The sequence below is a fragment of the Symphodus melops genome (assembly GCF_947650265.1).
Source record: "Symphodus melops genome assembly, chromosome: 8".
In the NCBI taxonomy this organism is placed as follows: domain Eukaryota; kingdom Metazoa; phylum Chordata; class Actinopteri; order Labriformes; family Labridae; genus Symphodus; species Symphodus melops.
In genome coordinates, this window is record NC_136698.1 from 381,153 (window position 1) to 402,008 (window position 20,856).

General features: G+C 49.8%; 2 protein-coding genes across 3 annotated transcripts; one reads left to right on the forward strand and one right to left on the reverse strand.

Moving 5' to 3' along the window:
* Positions 1-914: 914 nt before the first annotated feature.
* LOC306828507 (tetraspanin-33) lies at positions 915-5,097 on the forward strand. 2 transcript variants are annotated; one of them, XM_079351023.1, is made up of 8 exons: positions 915-993; positions 2,189-2,246; positions 2,860-2,984; positions 3,072-3,146; positions 3,227-3,322; positions 3,391-3,519; positions 3,902-4,063; positions 4,448-5,097. In XM_079351023.1, the coding sequence occupies exons 1-8, from the start codon at positions 937-939 to the stop codon at positions 4,589-4,591; spliced, it is 846 nt and encodes a 281-aa protein (XP_079207149.1). In that variant the 5' UTR covers positions 915-936; the 3' UTR covers positions 4,592-5,097. The 2 variants fall into 2 exon arrangements, with proteins under 2 accessions (XP_079207149.1, XP_079207148.1); XM_079351022.1 differs by having other exon boundaries at positions 2,860-3,146.
* A 2,408-nt stretch (positions 5,098-7,505) lies between these two features.
* Positions 7,506-19,141, reverse strand: LOC306828816 (excitatory amino acid transporter 5-like). The gene is made up of 11 exons (XM_079351507.1): positions 18,631-19,141; positions 14,929-15,008; positions 14,290-14,505; positions 13,141-13,183; positions 12,854-13,061; positions 12,491-12,590; positions 10,992-11,225; positions 10,715-10,909; positions 10,004-10,138; positions 9,813-9,915; positions 7,506-7,865 (listed from the first exon to the last, which is right to left on the reverse strand). The coding sequence occupies exons 1-11, from the start codon at positions 18,877-18,879 to the stop codon at positions 7,695-7,697; spliced, it is 1,734 nt and encodes a 577-aa protein (XP_079207633.1). The 5' UTR covers positions 18,880-19,141; the 3' UTR covers positions 7,506-7,694.
* Positions 19,142-20,856: the final 1,715 nt, after the last annotated feature.

A 20,856-nucleotide genomic window follows, 5' to 3' on the forward strand; every position in this document is an offset into this window, starting at 1 on the left:
CGGAGAAATTACAAACAAACATGTTAGGAAGATATTTACTGAAGGAATAACTGAGAAGAAGGAGCATCTGTAAGTCAACACAATAAGGCTTTTAACACCAGTGGAGTCGCCCCCTGCTGGACGTTTTTAGAAAACATGCAACAATATATATAAACAATACAGCTTACAGTGTTTCTAACTCTAACATGTGCCTGTCTACAAACCCCCCAGTGATGAGAGAAGTCCATCCTCTCCGTCTTCTGCCTGCTCAAACAGGCCGTTTGGAGATGTTCCCTTCATGACATCACAAAGGGCAGTAGCCCCTCCCCCAGGTGGGTGACACTCCCTCAGCTAGGTGTTTGTTCTGCCCTCTGAGTCTGCCTTCTCACCGTAAACAATAGGACATGGAGCCAGAAAGCAGCGAGTACACCCGAGCCCTTCCAGAGAGGGGGCGTGGTCAGACACAGCTCATTTACATATTTAAAGCTACAGACACAGAAACAGCCTGTTCTGAGCAGGGCTGAAATAGAGGGGTTTATAGACATGATCAAATACAGGATCAGAGTGGATTTACAACAACACACTTCACACACATGATGAAGAGGAGCGAGGACACTGATTGAAGAGGAGGAGATCATGTGACCTTTAAGGTTTCTAGTTTTTTCCCATTCAGATTGTTCCTGTCATAAACACTGCAGCCTCTAGAGGGCGCTGTCGTGGCTGTTTCATGGTTAAGTTGTGTTGAGATGTTGTCTGACAGTGACAGGCTCTCACCTCCTCCCTCAGTGTGACGACAGGACGACACAGAGGGGAGTGGATGAACCCCGAAGGGAGGAATGCTCGCTACAGGCCGTCACATGTCCTGGTCTGAGAAAAAACATCAGCGTAGTTAAAAAGAAAGTTCCAACAGAGTTGTTGGTGCAGAGTGACAGAAACACACGGAGCTGCAGAGAGGAGATGAGAGGATACAGAACCATCAAGTACACCCTGTTCATCTTCTGCTACCTTTTCTGGGTGAGTGGCAGCAGCTTAAAGATCCAACATGGCACTTTTCAGATTCAGGATTTGGATCGCCCTCAGCACATTCCTCGACCTGTCGTTGCATAATATTCACACTTCACAGCCAGGTACAGGTTGTATGGTAACAGACGTGCTGAGAAGACGTTTAAAGTCTTCAGTCTCTTTAAATGAAACTCTAAAAAGATGAGGGGAAGATGTTTTACCTGACTGCATGTACCCCGGTCTGAAGCATGCAGACAGGGTTTGTTTTAGTCAGGATGAGGGAATGATGGTATCATGGAAGCTGATTTCTGCCTAATAATGAAAAACAAATGTGAAACATAAAGAGGAAACCTTCCTGCAGGGTTCACAGGAGAGACGTCTCCCTCCAAACATCAGAACTTTTGTGAAAGAAGAATCAACATTTCGCTCCATTATTGATTTACAAAAACTCATCGGACATTTATTTTCAGCTAGCGCTGAAAATGTACTTTGTTCAACAGTTCCTTCCTTGTTCAGAACGTACATGAGTACTCATGACTCAGCCTGAGACCCCCTCTCTAAGCGGACTGTGTTCACACGGTCCCTAATGTGAAACCACCTTTAATGAATCCACCTTAAAGAGAATGTGACAATTTACAATATCATTTTCAGAATTTCATATTACTCCTTTAATTTTCCAGATGTGATAAAACAACGAAGTTGAGACTTTGCATCATTTTAGTGGAAGCAAATCAAACTGTGGACTCATTTTTTCACCAGCAACAAACTTTTATTCTGTAAAATATTTCACCTCTTTGACCTCTATTTTTGGCAGAAACACTTTCTGTACATATTTCAGACGAACGTGTTGTGAAATGATTGCAGATTGTTTTCTGAAATATTTGTTCCCAAGGTTACAAACGGAGTATTTCATCCCCTCACCTGTACCTGTAACAGCACGCCCACACCTACACACAGCGTGTTTGTTTGACTTCCAGCTGTGATTCAACTTTATCAGCAGTCCAGGAGGTGGATAGCCTAGCTTAGCATGAAAACGTATTGACCAGTCAGATCTCTTGTCCTCATGTCGTCTGTGCCTCATGTGGTTCATGTCCTTCTGATGACTCACCCTCTGTGTGTGTGTGTGTGTGTGTGTGTGTGTGTGTGTGTGTGTGTGTGTGTGTGTGTGTGTGTGTGTGTGTGTGTGTGTGTGTGTGTGTCACTGCAGGTGGTGAGCGCTGTCCTCATCGCTGTGGGGATCTACGCCAAGATCGCCAAAGAGAAACGTGGGTCAATAGAAAATAATATGCTTTGTTACTTTTTAAAGAGACACTTTGTGTCCCACGTTCCTGACACTAGACCTGAAAGGGAACTCTGGACCAGCAGGGACGGTTCCAGTCTGCCGCCCAAAGTCTTAAATTCAGTTTCCCACACATCACTCAAAATGCTGCGAAATGCCTCCATGTTGAGAGTGAACTGGCGAGCCACCTAAAGTTGAAGTTATGTGATGCGTCAGGGAACCGGCTCATGACTCTGAGACCGGGCCATCACCCGGGTCACTGATCACAGATCCAGGACTCTGTGGATAAATTCTCTCAGATCCTTGTGTGTGTGTGTGTGTGTGTGTATTTGAGTGTATTGTGTGTATGCGTGTGTATGCGTGTGTGTGTGTGTGTGTGCATACTCTGTGTGTGTGTGTGTGTACTGTGTGTGTGTGTTATAAAAACAATGTTCTGCTGATAGCATTCCTGAAGATGAGCAAAGCAAATTTTAATCAGACAAGTTTCAACTTTTACTCGCTGTTATGTGTCATGGTTAGCATTCAAAGTGTGTGTGTGTGTGTGTGTGTGTGTGTGTGTGTGTGTGTGTGTGTGTGTGTGTGTGTGTGTGTGTGTGTAGATGTGGTGGATACTCTGACAGTAGATCCGGCTCTGCTGTTGATCGTCGTCGGCTCCATGATGTTCCTCATCACGTTCCTCGGGTGTTTCGGAGCGTTGCGTAACGCCACCTGCCTGCTGAAGACGGTACTGCTCATCGTCTTCTCTCGCTTTGTTTCGAAATCACAGACTGACGTCATACTAACCCTGCGTTCTGTGGTAACTCTCCTGCAGTTTCTGGGGACCCTGGCGGCGATCCTCCTCGTGCAGGTCGCTGCTGGAGTGGTGGGATATCTCTTCACGGACATGGTAACCATGGTAACGTCTCCTGAGTCGTTCTCTTTGCACTCAGGGAGAGCACAGGAGCCAGACTTGTTTTTGTTGTTTAGGTGATGGAGAGGACGGAGAGGCTGATGATGAACGCCATCGTCCGTTACAGAGAGGATCTTGACCTGGAGAACGCCATCGACTTCGTTCAGAAGAAGGTGAAGCAGAATGATTGGACGACTCAGAGGCAGAGTTTGACTTCTTAATGAGTTTGTTGCGTGTGCAGTTTCAGTGCTGTGGCGTGGAGAGTTACACGGACTGGAAAAAAAACGTCTACTTTGAGTGTTCGGACACTAACCCCAGTCTGGAGGCCTGCGGCGTTCCTTTCTCCTGCTGCGTCGGGCTGCAGAACCAGGTCAGAGCCTCAGACTGTGTGGGACGTTTCTATCACAGGTGCTCAGTGTGACCAGGTACGGCCGGCCTGTAGGGGGCGTCACATCAGTAAGTTCCCCCCCCCCCCGAGGGCTGACCAACTCTAAACCAAAGTAGTGGCTGAACAGGTGCAATGACAGTAGGGACTGTAAAGCTCCATGTAAAGGCCCGCTGGCGCCCTCTAGTGGCTGCAGAGTTTATCACAGTCTGAAACTATCAGTAGTTGGAAAAATGCATCAAACTAAACTGAATGATGTTTACACACACTGTGTGTGTGTGTGTGTGTGTGTGTGTGTGTGTGTGTGTGTGTGTGTGTGTGTGTGTGTGTGTGTGTGTGTGTGTGTGTGTGTGTGTGTGTGATGCAGACGGTGCTGAACACCATGTGTGGTTACGGGGTGCAGCAGCTGGAGGAGAGCTCGGCGGCTGAGGAGGTTTCCACCGTCGGCTGCCTGGAGAAGATCGTCTCGTGGGCGAAGAACAACCTGCTGCTGGTCGCCGCTCTGAGCGGCGGCCTGCTGCTGCTCGAGGTACAAAACACACGTTCAGCTCACATCCCCAACACTAAAAACACTCATCTTCACGTCCATATTTAAAAACGTGTGAGGTGGAAAACACCTTCTCTGAACATGGATGTGACCTCTGACCTCTGAGTCAAAGTCTCGTTTGGTGTACAACATATTTAAAAACTGTGGCTACGATCAAAGATGTTTAAATGTGTGATATATTTGATGCTTCCTTCACTTGGTGGAGTTTTAAAGATCGGATGTTCGATGGTCATGAAGGCGACCGCTTCCTGTTTGACTCGTCATGCTTCCTGTTTGACTCGTCATGACCTCCGTCTGTGGGCGGCGAGGGGCGGCGTGGATCCTCTGATGAACTGACCTCCTCTCACTTCCTGTTCCTCTCTGCAGGTGGGGATGATGTGTCTGGCTGCAGCTCAGATCTCCAGGATAAAGAAAGTCCAACAACAGAGGAGAGAAAACGCATCTCGGAGCAGATCAGAACGAAAGGACAGCTACTGGCTTCCCGCTTTCGCAGATTTTGATGACGAATGAAAACCAATCAGAAGTGAAGAAAAGTGACGAGCGATGAATGTGTCCGAGAAAGAGAGCTGAAAACTACCTCATGAAAACCTGCACCGTACCACTGGGGCCATCCAGGGGTCACGGGGGCTGGAGCTGATCCTAGCTGTCATTGGGCAGAACCACTGGACTGTTCACCAGCCAATCACAGAGCTGACATGTAGAAACAAACAACCAGCCAATCACAGAGCTGACATGTAGAAACAGACAACCAGCCAATCACAGAGCTGACATACAGAGACAGACAACCAGCCAATCACAGAGCTGACATGTAGAGACAGACAACCAGCCAATCACAGAGCTGACATACAGAGACAGACAACCAGCCAATCACAGAGCAGACACATTCACACCTACAGACAGTCAGCAGGTAAGCAGCGTGTGATTGGACGGTGGGAGGAAGCCGGAGAGAAGCCACGCCATGCACGAGGAGAACATGCAGACTCCACACAGAGAGGCTCCTGACAGACGGGGATTCAAACCAGCAACCTCCTCACTGAGGGTGCACAGAGAGAACCCGTGCAGCTCTGATCTCATGTTGGTGAAAACTGTGAGACGTTTTTAATGAGACAATGTGAACAGATTTGTTTTAACGTGTTGGTTTGCACACACATGTTGAGTCTATTAAAGACATGTGACCAACTTCTGTCATGTGACGTGCGTTCAGTTTGAAATGGTCGACCTGGAGGTGCTCGGAGGCGGCGTGCAGACCCCCCCTCAGTAAACCCTGCTCACTCATTAAGACTTCATTGTGGCGTTAATCTGCGCTGCGGGATTACGAGGCACCTGGAGCTGCGTGTGTCCCGTGCGGCGCCGCACGCTCGCTTGATTGGATTAATAACTGCAGCGGTCTGTGAGTCAGGTAAAAATAGCCGTGTGATGACAGCTTCCTGTTGAGAGCGTCACATGTGTCCTCTGGGTTAATCTACCACAGCTGCTGTGTATTAACCCTTCGTGCTTCTGTACAAACAGCGACCTCTAGTGGTAAAATCTTCCAACTACACCATCGGGTCATTTAACGGTCCTCTGTGATTGGTCGATCAGACACTGAGACGGAGAGCACACTGCTGTTACCATGACAACCGCTCAAAACACTGCACCTTTATATCACCATGACAACCACATTTTACTTTCACCAGCTTGTGACAATCAGGTTTTATTTTCACATATAAACAAAGAACAGCTGACATTCAGTAAAAAACATGATGCGGAGACAAAACGTTAGCTTTGGTCAGAGGTGAGCGTTGGCAGGTCATTGTTGAGGTTTACGGTTCATGAAAACTGAGAAGTTAAGGCAGCGCTACGTTCTCCCGTCTACGTCACAACCACTCGACTAAAACGCAGAGAGAAGCTCGAGGGGAATATTCCTGCAGTCTTGGTGTCAAAGGTCAGGCTCCCTCATATCGCTTGATTTGTAAACATGTTCAAAAACTACCCACGCTGCAGTCTGTCAGCGCCGCGCACGCCGCCACTCTGCTCGCTGATCGTATGTCTGAACCAAGAACGGATCGACCCAGACAGGAAGTCAGACGAGGACGCTCCTCGTCTGACTTCCTGTCCGGGTCGACCCGTTCTGTCCAGCCTGACGCGTGCTTCCACGCTCCGGAGACGGATGGTGGCGCTCGCCGTGGAAACAGAAGCATTGACCCGAGTGTCACGGCGGCGTGCGGTCTGCACATGCTCAGACTGCATGAAAGTGTCAGACAGAGACGAACTGCAATGATTGTGCAGATTCTCTTTATGGATACAAGTGAATTTGAATTGAGCCTGCAGGATGTTTTCATATTTCACAGCCTTCCTCCTGTCTGACTGTCAGTATGACTCAGCATATTTCACAGCCTCCCTCCTGTCTGACTGTCAGTATGACTCAGCATATTTCACAGCCTTCCTCCTGTCCGACTGTCAATATGACTCAGCATATTTCACAGCCTTCCTCCTGTCCGACTGTCAATATGACTCAGCATATTTCACAGCCTCCCTCCTGTCTGACTGTAAGTATGACTCAGCATATTTCAGGAGGATCCTCATGTTTCTCTTTGTACTGAGAGGCTGCAGAGAAGCTCAGCGAGTGAATGTGTGTTGACGACAGAGACACTGTTGGCTGTGACGGACGGTCAGCGTGACGCCTGGAACGATCTCTACACAACAACACGAGAAGATAATGCACGTCGACTTCACATGAAGCCAGAAAGAACGCATGCCTGCATGCTGCCAGATACACAAAAGAAGAAGAGTCTAAAGAGCACTTGGAATCATTCTGCTGTGGTATTGGACGGATTATGCATTAACCCTTTTAACCAGCCTGAGTCGTACAGAATCCAATCAGAGGTTTGTTAAACGCCTGAGGGTCAAAGGGTCGAGCAGCGAGGACGAGATGGCTCAGAGCAAACAGCATCACAACAAAGTTCTTAACGTGGACAGATCCAAGGACAAAACAACATTCCCACTTCTCAGGAAGTCGAGGGGATGGGCTCGGCGTGCTTCGTTCCTCCAGCGTGGTCTCCTAATCTGTCCTGAGGAGAAACAATCCGGATTTGGCGGTCGTGTTCAGGCTTTAAAGTCTGAGTGAAGTTGAAGCGTGAGGTCAGCTCACAGCCGAGGCTTTGACTTTTAAACCCTCCGACACGTTTCTGCTCTCTGACTTCATTCACTCCTCAGCCAAGTGTGACGGATCCTCATGGAGGATCCTCACCAGGTCCCCGGTCTAAAGAAGAACCACCTCCACCAGCTGTGCAGCCGCTTCCTGTGACGTCTGTGCTGCTTTTATATCCATGGATCCATGCATGGACCAAACCAGAGCATCATTTACCCAGAATCCTCTGCTGTGGCTCCTGCATATCCAGAGACGCTGCCACTGTTCTGGCGAGTTTGTGTCGTGCTCCTTGGCGATGTTGTCCTGTCCGTCCACGTTTGGACCAATCAATCCAGAGTGACCTTTTGACCCGAGAGCCGCTGCTGGGCGCAGCTTCCTGTGGAGAAGAAGATCTCCTCCACGTCTCTTCTTAACCCGCCGGTCCAGACGCCACTGTGAGCTCTGACTGGACCTCTCAGACATAAGGTGCGGCGTGGCGTCCACTCACACTTGACAGATGTTGTAGTAGACGGTGTGCGCGTGCCTCTCGCTCGCCGAGTCGCCCACCGAGTCGTACATGCTGTCCTTGTGCGTGTGGATCTCCGTCATTGGCACGTCCACGCTGTGGGAGTTGTTGTGAGCGTGAGGATTCTGCGTCCCGTACGACGGGACAGGCTGCAAAAACAAACAAACAGAAACACGTCAGAGTCCGAAGCTGCAGCAGCCGCCATGCAGACTGAACTCGCTTCCAAGTGCACAAGATGAAACAAAGTGCATTGTGGGTGCTGCATGTGGTTACTCGGGACTCCGGCTGGGACGCCAGTTTAACCTGAGACAACTTCATCTCCATTTCATAGCGTTACGGCGAGGAGAGAGAGAGAGCAGCGATTAAAGGTCCTTTAAGTTTGGCTCCGCCCCCGATGCAGCTCGTACATTTCCTTTTACAGAAAGTTATTAGAAGTTTCTCAGCTTCGTTATAATTGGACTTTTCTGCCCGGAAACAGAAAGCGCGGAGAGAGTGGAGCACGGCGAGGATCAGCACGGGATCAAGAGTCCGAGCTCTAATCTGTTCTGTCTGCTGTAATCTGCTCCGAGCCGACAGGTGAATGAAGTCACAGCAGGTGTGAAGGAGCGCTGGCTAACAGCAGGTGTGAAGGAGCGCTGGCTAACAGCGGGTGTGAAGGAGTGCTGGCTAACAGCGGGTGTGAAGGAGTGCTGGCTAACAGCGGGTGTGAAGGAGTGCTGGCTAACAGCAGGTGTGAAGGAACGCTGGCTAACAGCGGGTGTGAAGGAGCGCTGGCTAACAGCAGGTGTGAAGGAGCGCTGGCTAACAGCAGGTGTGAAGGAACGCTGGCTAACAGCGGGTGTGAAGGAGCGCTGGCTAACAGCAGGTGTGAAGGAACGCTGGCTAACAGCAGGTGTGAAGGAACGCTGGCTAACAGCGGGTGTGTAGGAGCGCTGGCTAACAGCAGGTGTGTAGGAGCGCTGGCTAACAGCAGGTGTGAAGGAGCGCTGGCTAACAGCGGGTGTGAAGGAGCGCTGGCTAACAGCAGGTGTGTAGGAACGCTGGCTAACAGCAGGTGTGAAGGAACGCTGGCTAACAGCGGGTGTGAAGGAACGCTAGCTAACAGCGGGTGTGAAGGAGCGCTGGCTAACAGCAGGTGTGAAGGAGCGCTGGCTAACAGCAGGTGTGAAGGAACGCTGGCTAACAGCGGGTGTGAAGGAGCGCTGGCTAACAGCAGGTGTGAAGGAACGCTGGCTAACAGCAGGTGTGAAGGAATGCTGGCTAACAGCAGGTGTGTAGGAGCGCTGGCTAACAGCAGGTGTGTAGGAACGCTGGCTAACAGCAGGTGTGTAGGAGCGCTGGCTAACAGCAGGTGTGTAGGAGCGCTGGCTAACAGCAGGTGTGTAGGAGCGCTGGCTAACAGCAGGTGTGAAGGAGCGCTGGCTAACAGCGGGTGTGTAGGAGCGCTGGCTAACAGCAGGTGTGTAGGAGCGCTGGCTAACAGCAGGTGTGAAGGAGCGCTGGCTAACAGCGGGTGTGAAGGAGCGCTGGCTAACAGCAGGTGTGTAGGAACGCTGGCTAACAGCAGGTGTGTAGGAGCGCTGGCTAACAGCAGGTGTGTAGGAGCGCTGGCTAACAGCAGGTGTGTAGGAGCGCTGGCTAACAGCGGGTGTGAAGGAACGCTAGCTAACAGCGGGTGTGAAGGAACGCTGGCTAACAGCGGGTGTGTAGGAGCGCTGGCTAACAGCAGGTGTGTAGGAACGCTGGCTAACAGCAGGTGTGTAGGAGCGCTGGCTAACAGCAGGTGTGTAGGAGCGCTGGCTAACAGCAGGTGTGTAGGAGCGCTGGCTAACAGCAGGTGTGAAGGAGCGCTGGCTAACAGCGGGTGTGAAGGAGCGCTGGCTAACAGCAGGTGTGTAGGAACGCTGGCTAACAGCAGGTGTGAAGGAACGCTGGCTAACAGCGGGTGTGAAGGAACGCTAGCTAACAGCGGGTGTGAAGGAGCGCTGGCTAACAGCAGGTGTGAAGGAGCGCTGGCTAACAGCAGGTGAACGGGCCGTGTGGATCCAGGAGTCATGCATGTGAGACATTATGAGCGCTCCAGGCGGGGTCCGTACCTTTCCTGTTCCACTCAGCGGGAAGTCTTTACGGCAGAGGTGGGCGATGATTCCTGCCGCAAGAGCGTCGCCCAGAACGTTGATCATGGTCCGAAATCGATCGCTGCAGAGACGAGGAGGACAAACACTGTGACACTCCGACACTTCATTAATGATCTTTGTTTCCATACTGAAGACAGACGTCTACTCACAGGATCCAATCGATGGCCACAATGAGTGTGATGTCATCAGGAGGCAGCCCGACTGATGTCAGCACTATCACCATGGTAACCAGACCGGCCTGAGGGATCCCTGCGGCGCCGATGCTCGCAGCTGTGGCTGTGATGCTGCACGGACAACAAACACACGCAAGAACAGACGAAGAGTTCAAAGCCGGAAATAAAAACAAAATCGACCAATCTGATGGCAGCTCTGTCATCTGACCTTTGACCCAGAGTAACCCTGACCTGACCCGACTGGACTGTGGAACCAAAACAGACGGAGTTTAAAAGTGTCTGATAAGAGAGGAATTTATCATGACCTCTGAACTCTTCCCTGCTCGATGACAGACCAAGCACCAACTCTCTGATTGGCTGATTACAAACTGAGGCCGCCTCTTTGGTTGTATATGTGTATGTGACACATTCAGGCGTGCACACATTTATTCCGTCGTTGGATTGAAGCGTCCGTTAAGTGAAGAGCGTTGTAGAACTGTAAGGCCGTAAAGTTAGCAACGTTAGCATTGAGAGCTAGCTGTTTTCTCCGAACCCCAGACTTCCTGCGAGCTTTCTTCACTACATGACACACTACACGGCTGTTAGTGACCGCACTCGCCAGACTCCGCCTCCTTACATTGACCCACATTAACCCTGGTCTGACCTGTCTCCAAACCTCTGGAGGTCACTGCGTCTGTGTTTGTTTACCTGATGGTGATCAGCTGGCCAAAGTCCAGCTCGTAGTCATTAACTTGAGCGATGAAGATGGCCGCCACAGCCTCGTACAGCGCCGTCCCGTCCATGTTGATGGTGGCGCCCACAGGGAGGACGAAGCGGGCAATCTGTCGGTCAACGTGGCAGTTTTCCAACAAACACTTCATGGTGATGGGCAGCGTGGCAGAGCTGAGAAGAGGCGGAGTTAAGAGTTAACCCCAAGCACAACCACGCACACACGGGATGAACGGGGACCGTCGTGAACTCTGACCTGGAGGAAGTAGCCAGGGCGATCACCATGGCCTGCAGCAGCCCGCGGATGTAGGAGAAGGGGTTCTTTCTGGTGAGGACGAAGTAGAAGAGGGGGAGGAGGATGAGTCCGTGGACGAAGAGGCCGGCGAGGACGGTGATGCCGTACCAGCCCAGCTTCTTCCCCAGTGTGTTCGGGTCCTGCATGTCCAGGATCTTCCCCGCAACCAGGAAGATGATCCCAAACGGAAAGTACCTGACAGGGACGCAACACGCAGCGTTATCCTTCATCCAATCAAAATTGCTGAGTCATCAAAACATTCCCCCCGTACAGTGTGTGTGGATGGAGACATGAGCTAATCACACCTATTTGGTTTTTTGAAGCAGGCTGTAAACATGTTCATGTCTGCTGTAAAAACAGGCTGTTTGAATGGGTGTGTATGTGACTTCCTGTGCTGCTGCAGCCAGCCTCTAGTGGACACTCCAGGAACTGCAGCCAGCCTCTAGTGGACACTCCAGGTACTGCAGGAGTTTAAACCTAGCTTCTGTTTCATGTTTAAACACTGGAGGTTGGCTGCTTGACAATAATGTTCCATTTAAAACAAATTGTAAAGCTTTGAGAAGTTTTTTAAGGGTTTAACTCAGAAAGGACTTCACAGTGAGGGAGGCATTGTGAAAACAACATATTAAAGGTCACATATTGCCCAGAATCCTCTCCTCCATGTCCCTCTAACATGTGTCTCTAGTCTGTCTACAAACCCCCCATGATGAGAAAAGTCCATCCTCTCCGTCTTCTGCCTGCTCAAACAGGTCGTTTGGAGATGTTCCCTTCATGACATCACAAAGGGCAGTAGCCCCTCCCCTTCATGACATCACAAAGGGCAGTAGCCCCTCCCCCAGGTGGGTGACACTCCCACAGCTAGGTGTTTGTTCTGCCCTCTGAGTCTGCCTTCTCACCGTAAACAATAGGACATGGAGCCAGAAAGCAGCGAGTACACCCGAGCCCTTCCAGAGAGGGGGCGTGGTCAGACACAGCTCATTTACATATTTAAAGCTACAGACGCAGAAACAGCCCGTTTAAACGGTTGAAGAGGAGGAGATTATTTGACCTTGAAGACTGATAGAGTTTAACGTGCAGAAGATTTCTAAGATAGGATTGTTCCTAAATACTGTGACTACATGTCAACGTTGTGATGTCATCACAGCGTAACAGATTACACATGCAGCCCCGTCTCTGCTCAGTGTTCACGTCACAACGGCTTTTAATCTGCTCAGGTGCTAATGATTTGATGGCCTGCACGTTTTCACCTGACGGGTCATCAGGTCACAGGTCCCTCAATCCCCCGTGAGCTCGCTCACCACCGCTGACATCACTATGACACAAACACTGATGACAGGCTGCTTCTTTTCAAGCCCCAGAAGGACGGCAGAGACTGACTGAAGCACGGGACGAATGTTTGACCTGTCACACCTGTGATCTGTGTGTGCACAGGAAGTGATGTTTGATGTGAGTGACCTCACCAGACAGCAGCGTTGATAATCTTCATGACGCACTCGTTGATGCACTGACAGACGTTGACCAGAGGAGCTCCTCGCTCGCCCATCCTGCCCAGCAACAACCCTAAAACAACAACACATTATTATCATTAAAGGAAGAATGTCAACTGTTCTTGATCCAGCAGGTTGTTAGGCCACGCCTCCTCCGTACTCAAGCCTCCGCCCTGCGACAGAGACACACCTCCAACACATCGTCTTTAGCTCTGGGTTAAGTCAAAACTGCAAAGGATTCTGGGACGTGGTGCGCTGGACTGACCCATCAGAAGCACTTCCTGCGTCTGATCCGACCACGCCAGAGTAAAGACAGACAGACGGCGTGATGCTCACCCATGGTGGCGGAGAAGATGACGATGCCGAGCACGTTCATCTGCTGGCTCGTTCCCGGACTCGTCTTGTACATGATCTCAGGGGGCGGAGTCAGCTCCAGGTACACCGTGCGGCCTTTAGGGTGGCTGTCGTCGGGGAAGACGTAGACGAAGTTGGGCTGGACGGTTTTGGTCGGGACTTTGAGGATGGGGATCAGGTCCGTTTTATACTGAAGGAACAGAGTTGAGTCAGACAGCTGAAGACACGAAGACACGCTTTGTGTTTCCTGAACGAGCTCGGGCTCTTACCTGCTGGAAGGTGGCTTCGATCAGGTTGGAGGGAACCATGTTCCTGAGAGAACAGACAAACACACGCAGGATGAAGGGATAAAAACATGTTTTCATGTTGCTTCAGAGGAACTTCACTGTTTTATCAAAACGACGACACGTGGAAGGAGACGAGTATAAAAACAAGCCAGTGATGACAGTGACTCATCACAGCTGTTTGTGTTTGTAAACTGGTTTATTTGTGACTTCCTGCCTCTAGTGGACACTCGATGAACTGCAGGATCCTGGCTTCTTTTTCTGTTTCTGAACATCTTCCCCCTGAGAGGAGTTTACACAGTTTGTCTTTGAAGGGTCAAACTACATGTGAGCCACGCGGGCAAGAACTACAAAATAAAACAGGAAACACTATTAAAACTACACCTAGGATTAGCAGAACACCAGACGAGTCAGCTGCACAACATTTGACTTTAAATTGTCTTTTTGCATGAATCCAGAGTTGCTCCTGTGTTAGATACTGACACACACACACACACACACACACACACACACACACACACACACACGGCAGGCAGGTAATCGGCGACCTTCAGCGGGGTCTGAGGTCGATGGGATGATGATGCGGGGGAGCGGCTCGTGAGCACGCTCTGCCGCAGCAGAGATCACTGCTGCTCTCCGACACTGACTCGGTTAATCTGTCACTCATCCCCCACGGGATTACTAAAAATACACTGATCAGCCCCGGGATAATTGGATTGATGTGTGTGAGAGAGTGTGTGTGTCGGAGTGTTTTCCAACATTTGTTGATGGTTGAGATGACGGACGGAGCGCTGCTCTCCTCGTCAGACGGGAGAGAACAACGACACAGCGCTGAACGTTAGGAGGTGAGAGAGTGAGCGAGCGGGCGGCGCTCATCGATCCACCGCTGGGTTTTTATAAATGATCAACTGAAGTCACTTCCTCTGCAGTGTCACAATAAAAGCAGCCTCCTCACACCCCGAGCCACGCCTCATCAAACAAGCAAACTCGTCTCCATCGTGGTCTGTGCGAGTCAGAGCACAGGCAGCAGGAAGTCAGGTCAGGCTACTTCCTGCCCCTGCCCCCCCCCCCCCCCCCCCCCCCCCCCCCCCCCCCCCCCACACACACACACACACACACACACACACAGCTCACCTGATGAGATCGAGCAGGGCGTCGGCTGACGTCATGACCGGCCCCCCTCCCAGACGGTGACTCTCCATCTCCGTCCCCACGCCGGGTTTGATGATGATGACGAGCACGATGCCGACCACCACGGCGATGAAGGTGGTCCACAGGTAGTAGGTGACGGTGAGGACGCCCATCCGACAGCACGCCTTCGACTCCATGGAGGACAGACCTGACATTAAACTACGCACACACACACACACACACACACACACACACACACACACACACACACACACACACACACACACACACACACACACACACACACACACACACACACACACACACACACACACACACACACACACACACACACACACACACACACACACACACACACACACACACACACACACACACACACACACACACACACACACACACACACACACACACACACACACACACACACAGGTCAGTGTGCTCAGCTCAGAGACAGAGTTTAGCTTAGCTTAGCACAAAGACTGGAAGCAGGTGGAAACTGTTAGCCTCATCAAGTATGCAAAACGTTGTTCAGTCAAGCTATTTGACTGTTTTATAACGCCATTTAAAAGCTGTGATGTCACAGTATCGTTCACAACATGAAGACAAACAGAGACGCACCTGGACGTGATGAGAGGAAGGATCAGCATCTTCAGCATCCTCATCAGCAGCTCTCCAGGAAAAGAGAAGTAGATTTTGGCCTGTGTGGAAAAAAGGAATAAATCACAGGTGGTCACTGTGGAGAGACCAGCACGTCATGGTTTCCCTCCACAGCTCTGGGTGTGGTCCAGTCCCAGCGGGACTGAAGGCTCATGGGTAATGTAGTATTCAAAGACGTTGAAGAGACAGAAACTTTATTTTAAAAACGTTATAAAAGTTTTTATTTTGTTCCCTGAAGGCTGGCTGCTCCCCGCTCAAGCGCAGCCTCAACCAAGTGACCAATCAGGAAGAGACACATGACAGCGGCGTCCTACTCAAGCCCCCCGGATGTGTGCTAACCGATGAAGACTTCACACGGAGGCTGGACCTGGTCTTGCAGCATCACGTGACGTTTGTGTGGCGATAATAGTGTGTGTGGCGGGAGGTTGTGATGTCACACCTGAGGGCGCTCTGCTGCCTGTGACTCCTCAACCTTCATTTGCAGCACCTGCGCTGGAGGTGAGGGCGCGGCCCCCTGCAGGAACAGACGGGCTTTAAGTCCAATAATATTTACCACGTCCCCTCTTCTTCTGAAAACAGGTCACTGAAGGAGCTCAGCAGACTCTCTATATTCAGACCAGTCAGGGTCAAGACTTCCTGGAAAGACCGCTCATAGACGACGAGCTGAGCTATTTTTAGCTGACTGTTCAAACACTGTGTGAAGTGTTTATTCTGCGTCAGCTGGGATGAAGCATGAAGAAGAAAACGTTTATCTTCACCTTGTAGTGACACAAAGCTTGTGAGTCCAAAACTCACCAAATATTTATTTTAACAGAGACGTAAAATGTTTAACTCATCTCTTACATTTCACTTATTGTTCTTATTAAAGGAGCAGTCTGTAGCTCCGCCCCCTAGTGTTTAAAATGAGTACTGCAGTCTAAACTCTAATCATCACAGAGAGCTGTCTGGCTCCGCCCCCTCCTCTCACACAGCTCTGCATGTGGTGGACACTGTAGCTTCAGTGTTTAGCCAGCTCTGCATGTGGTGGACACTGTAGCTTCAGTGTTTAGCCAGCTCTGCATGTGGTGGACACTGTAGCTTCAGTGTTTAGCCAGCTCTGCATGTGGGTGACACTGTAGCTTCAGTGTTTAGCCAGCTCTGCATGTGGTGGACACTGTAGCTTCAGTGTTTAGCCAGCTCTGCATGTGGTGGACACTGTAGCTTCAGTGTTTAGCCGGCTCTGCATGTGGTGGACACTGTAGCTTCAGTGTTTAGCCAGCTCTGCATGGGTCTGTAAAGCTTTCTGCGTTCTAACCTCTCTCCATGTTTCATCTCCAACATTGATCCTAGTTTGAGCAGCTTTCTGCTGCTGGAGCTTATTAGAAACATGCAGAGGCTTTTTAGCTCGGGTACAATCACTTCTATCTGAAGCAGTTCCACTGCCCGCTTCCATCGCTGCAACACCTGTTCACCTGATAACTGCTCTCATATCTGGCAAACCCAGGGGCGTCCAAAACGGCCTTCAAAGCCCCGCCTACCTTCTCTGGTCCAATCAGATCCAGAGCATTCAGGAGCAGAATCTAAAGTTAGAAGGAGGACATACTGGCTGCTGCATTGTTGTCAGAGAAGCTTCAACACAGCAGGTTTCCTTCATGATCACACAGGAAGAGAGCAGCTCTCTGATTGGCTGACTGATCACACAGGAAGAGAGCAGCTCTCTGATTGGTCCTTTAAGGATTTAAATATTGAACAAATGATGCTTGATGATTACAGATGTGATGTGTCTAACACTACTGCATGCACACAAACCACAACGACCTGACATGTGATCATAAAGCAAACACAGACGTTGGCGTGTTGTGCACCAGAACAACCTTTCCTCTAAAGGATCTGACAGGTAACACGTGGTTAACGGATGTGTCATAGAAAGTATGAAACATGCACACTGTTGCTCTGTCTGAAACTGCTGGATCATGTTGAGTCACATCCAGGTGATAAACTGATGTTCTGTGAAGTGTTTCACTGTTAACACCGTAAGTGTTTCAGTTCCTGATTGTTCCCAGAATAAGTGCCGAGCTCAGCGCTCTTTATTTACCTCCCTGTGGTTTATCATTTAATGTGAACTAATCTCACAGTGAGACACAATCGGCTCCCAGTTAGCAGCAGAAAGTTCTTAAGAGGCTGACAGCCATTAATTGAACGCAGGGATTAATGGCGGTGGATTTGGACGGGCTGCCGTCTCCCTCTGTGTTGATAGACACTGACGCTGTTTGCTACTAGAACACTGTGATCCTACACAGAAATACTGGATCAATTTAAAGGCAATATGTTTCTGTATTAAAGGAGCAGTACGTAACTCTTCCATCTAGTGTTTAAAATGGGTACTGCAGAACTTTGGAGAGGGGTTGTTGTCAGATCTGTGTTTACGTGGACGGGCCAGGTTGGAGGTGTGTCTCTGGAGGAGGGCGGAGGCTTCAGTATGAAGGAGGCGTGGCCTAACAGCAGTAGCTCAAATGCGACACCTACTGGACCAAAAAGTAGCACATTCTTCCGTTAAAGTTCCCATAAAACAAACAATCATTTTCCTAGTTTATTTCATAGACAGCGAGCCAGGAACAGATTTTGTTCTGAACATTGTTTACATTTTACATTAACCAATAGCAGTTAATGTCAATTAATCAAAATTGAAACACGGGGCGCCGTTGGCCTCGCTGTTAGTTAGCACGGACGCTGCAGTCCTCCTCGCAGGTAGCTAGTTTCCCACTAACAGGTTTCTGTCTTTACATAAAGGCATAAAAAGCCCAAAATAAACGTCAATAAACGACAAAATAGGTATTATTATGGACCTGTCAAAGGTCTAAGAAAATACTTGGTAAATGTTTTTGTATTTCTGTTTTCCATTTTCTAAAACTTGAACGATCATAAATGATAAAATAGGTGTTATTAAGGACCTATCAATGGATTAATTGATGGTAAAAAATGTTGTATTCCTCTCTTCTTTATCATTTAAATGATCACTAGTTAATTGTCACAAACTACTCTTTCATGTTTGATAAGTCAGAGGTCACATAAGTTCTGGGAACTTCACCCTGCTCCTCTTGAGAGCATTTTCTCCCCGTTTCTTTTATCACCTGAGTAAATCTGTTCTGTTATTTTGTCTGCTGCTCAAATGAACTAATAAACTAAAGTCAGCTAGCTCAGAGGCTAGCTGTGCAGAAGGGGAGGGGCTTAAAGAAAATCAGAACATGAAGAGTCATCAACGTTTTAAATGGTTAAAAAGACTTTTAAAAGACGTTCGGTGTTTGTCCCTGCTGGGTCCCAGTGTTCAGAATAACTAAAGGACAGTGGAACCAGTTTGAGAACTGGTTATGTTGACTGTCCTGAATGTCTCTGACAGGTAGACTCAAAGTGTCAACAGAGAGCTTTAACTAACACAGAAGGTGACTATGAACCAGAAACCTGCAGGACAGTGTCGTTAAAGAAGACAGGTGAGACTCATAATGGGACGTGATTGGAGGGAAGATTTAAAGGATGAACACTAAAATAATGTTTAAAAGAAGAATGCAGCAGCCAGGTGAGAGCTGAAGGAAGGAGCAGGAAGCTTAAGTCCTGGCAGCTGAATGTGGACACAGATTTAGAGTACAGGATCAACCCGGTGGCTGTTTGAAAACAGGTGAGTCGTACCTGTGTGGACAGCTGAGTCCCCCTCAGCATGAAGCCCAGCGTGCATCCGGTGATCACGGAGATGACCGATAATGTCAGCAGCCCGTGCCTCTTACAGAAATCCCTCACCGTCCTCCGTCGCTCCCCGTTCTCCAGGTGGAAGAAAGACTTCACCCGGTCCCCCATCGTCGTCCCTGCGTCTCCCGGAGCATATGAGCTCTGGTCGGATCGCGCCTCCTCCTCCCCGCGCGGTAACAACAGCTCCTCCATGCCAAGTTCTCGGTCCGGCCTCCTCTCTGTTCCGTTGGTGCTGGCAGCGTGACAAGCCTGACAAAGCCAAAGAACCTTTTCCACTTAGAGATTAAATCACGGTCCGGTCAGAGGCAAGTGCAGCCTTCAGGCCACCTGCAGCCACTAAGAGGCTTAAAGAGGTGGACTGAAGCCTGACACGCCTTTGTTGTTGTGGCATCTGCTGGACTTGGTCCCCGGAGCCGGTCCACTCATTGTTTCTGTTTGACTCCACTTGGCTGCAGGTGGGAGTCAGACACGGAGCCTGCATGGAGGGGCCTGCATGGAGGGGCCTGCATGGAGGGGCCTGCATGGAGGAGCCTGCATGGAGGGGCCTGCATGGAGGGGCCTGCATGGAGGGGCCTGCATGGAGGAGCCTGCATGGAGGGGCCTGCATGGAGGGGCCTGCAGGGTCAGACACCGGAGTTCCTGATACCGGGATTTAAAGTTGTCTCCTTTTACAAAGTAAAGAGATTTAAGTTGAGATCTCGAAAACATTTACTTGTTAAAGCCCAACAGATTAATAAATCATCCCATAATATCTGCTGACATCAGCATATCCAGTGACTATCGATGAGCCGATATTACAGATTTATTCTTCAGACAACATTTCATGTAAGTGTTTCTGTCTGTTTCACATTTATGTTTGTAACCGCCTTAAACTCACAGTACGTTAAACCACCACCAGGGGGCTCTCACATCAAGGCTGGTGGGGAATCATGGGAGTGGTTCTCTCTGATGCTCCCCTACCTCCAGGTGAAAACGAACTCCGTGGTGACCGTAGTCAAGGCGACCGGGCGTAACATGTAAAAATGATGTAACACAGGTTCAGTCACATTTGAATTAATTTAGATATTTAAATGTAAACAAGTTATTCCATTAAGACTTTGGATTAATTTGGCTTTTGTGTTAATTTCCCGCATATTTCCATCGGGGCTTTCAGCTGATGTGTTGATAACGTGAAGCGAAGGGAAGAGGTAGGAATCGACCCCACGACCGCTCGGACCAGGACCACGGGATCCAGATGTGCTCTGGGTCCCTCGCCTACGTTTGTTTGATGATGTAGCACATTGTGATTGGCTGTCAGAGAGTCGGAGAGAGAAATGGACGTCTCCACATTCATCCACATCAGCCAATCATATCGTGTAAAGTCACGGGCAGACGCAGGACCCCGAGCTGAGGTGACCTCCTGAGCACATCTGGTACCTACTCAGAGGATGCAGGTCAGAGCTTCACTTCACAATAAAAGCACATCCAGCACAGGGATCCGATAAAGAGCAGACAGGAGTCCAAAGCCCAAAAGCGGGCAAAGTGTCAGATAGCAGATGCAGGCCGAGAATAGCTTCCAGATAACGAGGCGGACGAGCCAAGACGAGGTCGAACAATAGATTAGATTCTATTTGTGTGGAGCGGCCGATGATGCAACGAGGAGCAGGTGGAGAGGGAGCCGAGTAGAACAGGTAACTGCAGGACTGATGTCAAGAGGGGAACAGGTGTAAGGAGACGCAGGGAAAGGGACGAGGACATCTGGTGGTGAAGCAGAGAATTGCAACTCAGTGGAGGAGAGAGGTTAGAATGCAGAAAGCTTTATAGACCCATGCAGAGCTGGCTAAACACTGAAGCTACAGTGTCCACCACATGCAGAGCTGGCTAAACACTGAAGCTACAGTGTCCACCACATGCAGAGCTGGCTAAACACTGAAGCTACAGTGTCCACCACCTGCAGAGCTGGCTAAACACTGAAGCTACAGTGTCCACCACATGCAGAGCTGGCTAAACACTGAAGCTACAGTGTCCACCACATGCAGAGCTGGCTAAACACTGAAGCTACAGTGTCCACCACATGCAGAGCTGGCTAAACACTGAAGCTACAGTGTCCACCACATGCAGAGCTGGCTAAACACTGAAGCTACAGCGTCCACCACATGCAGAGCTGGCTAAACACTGAAGCTACAGTGT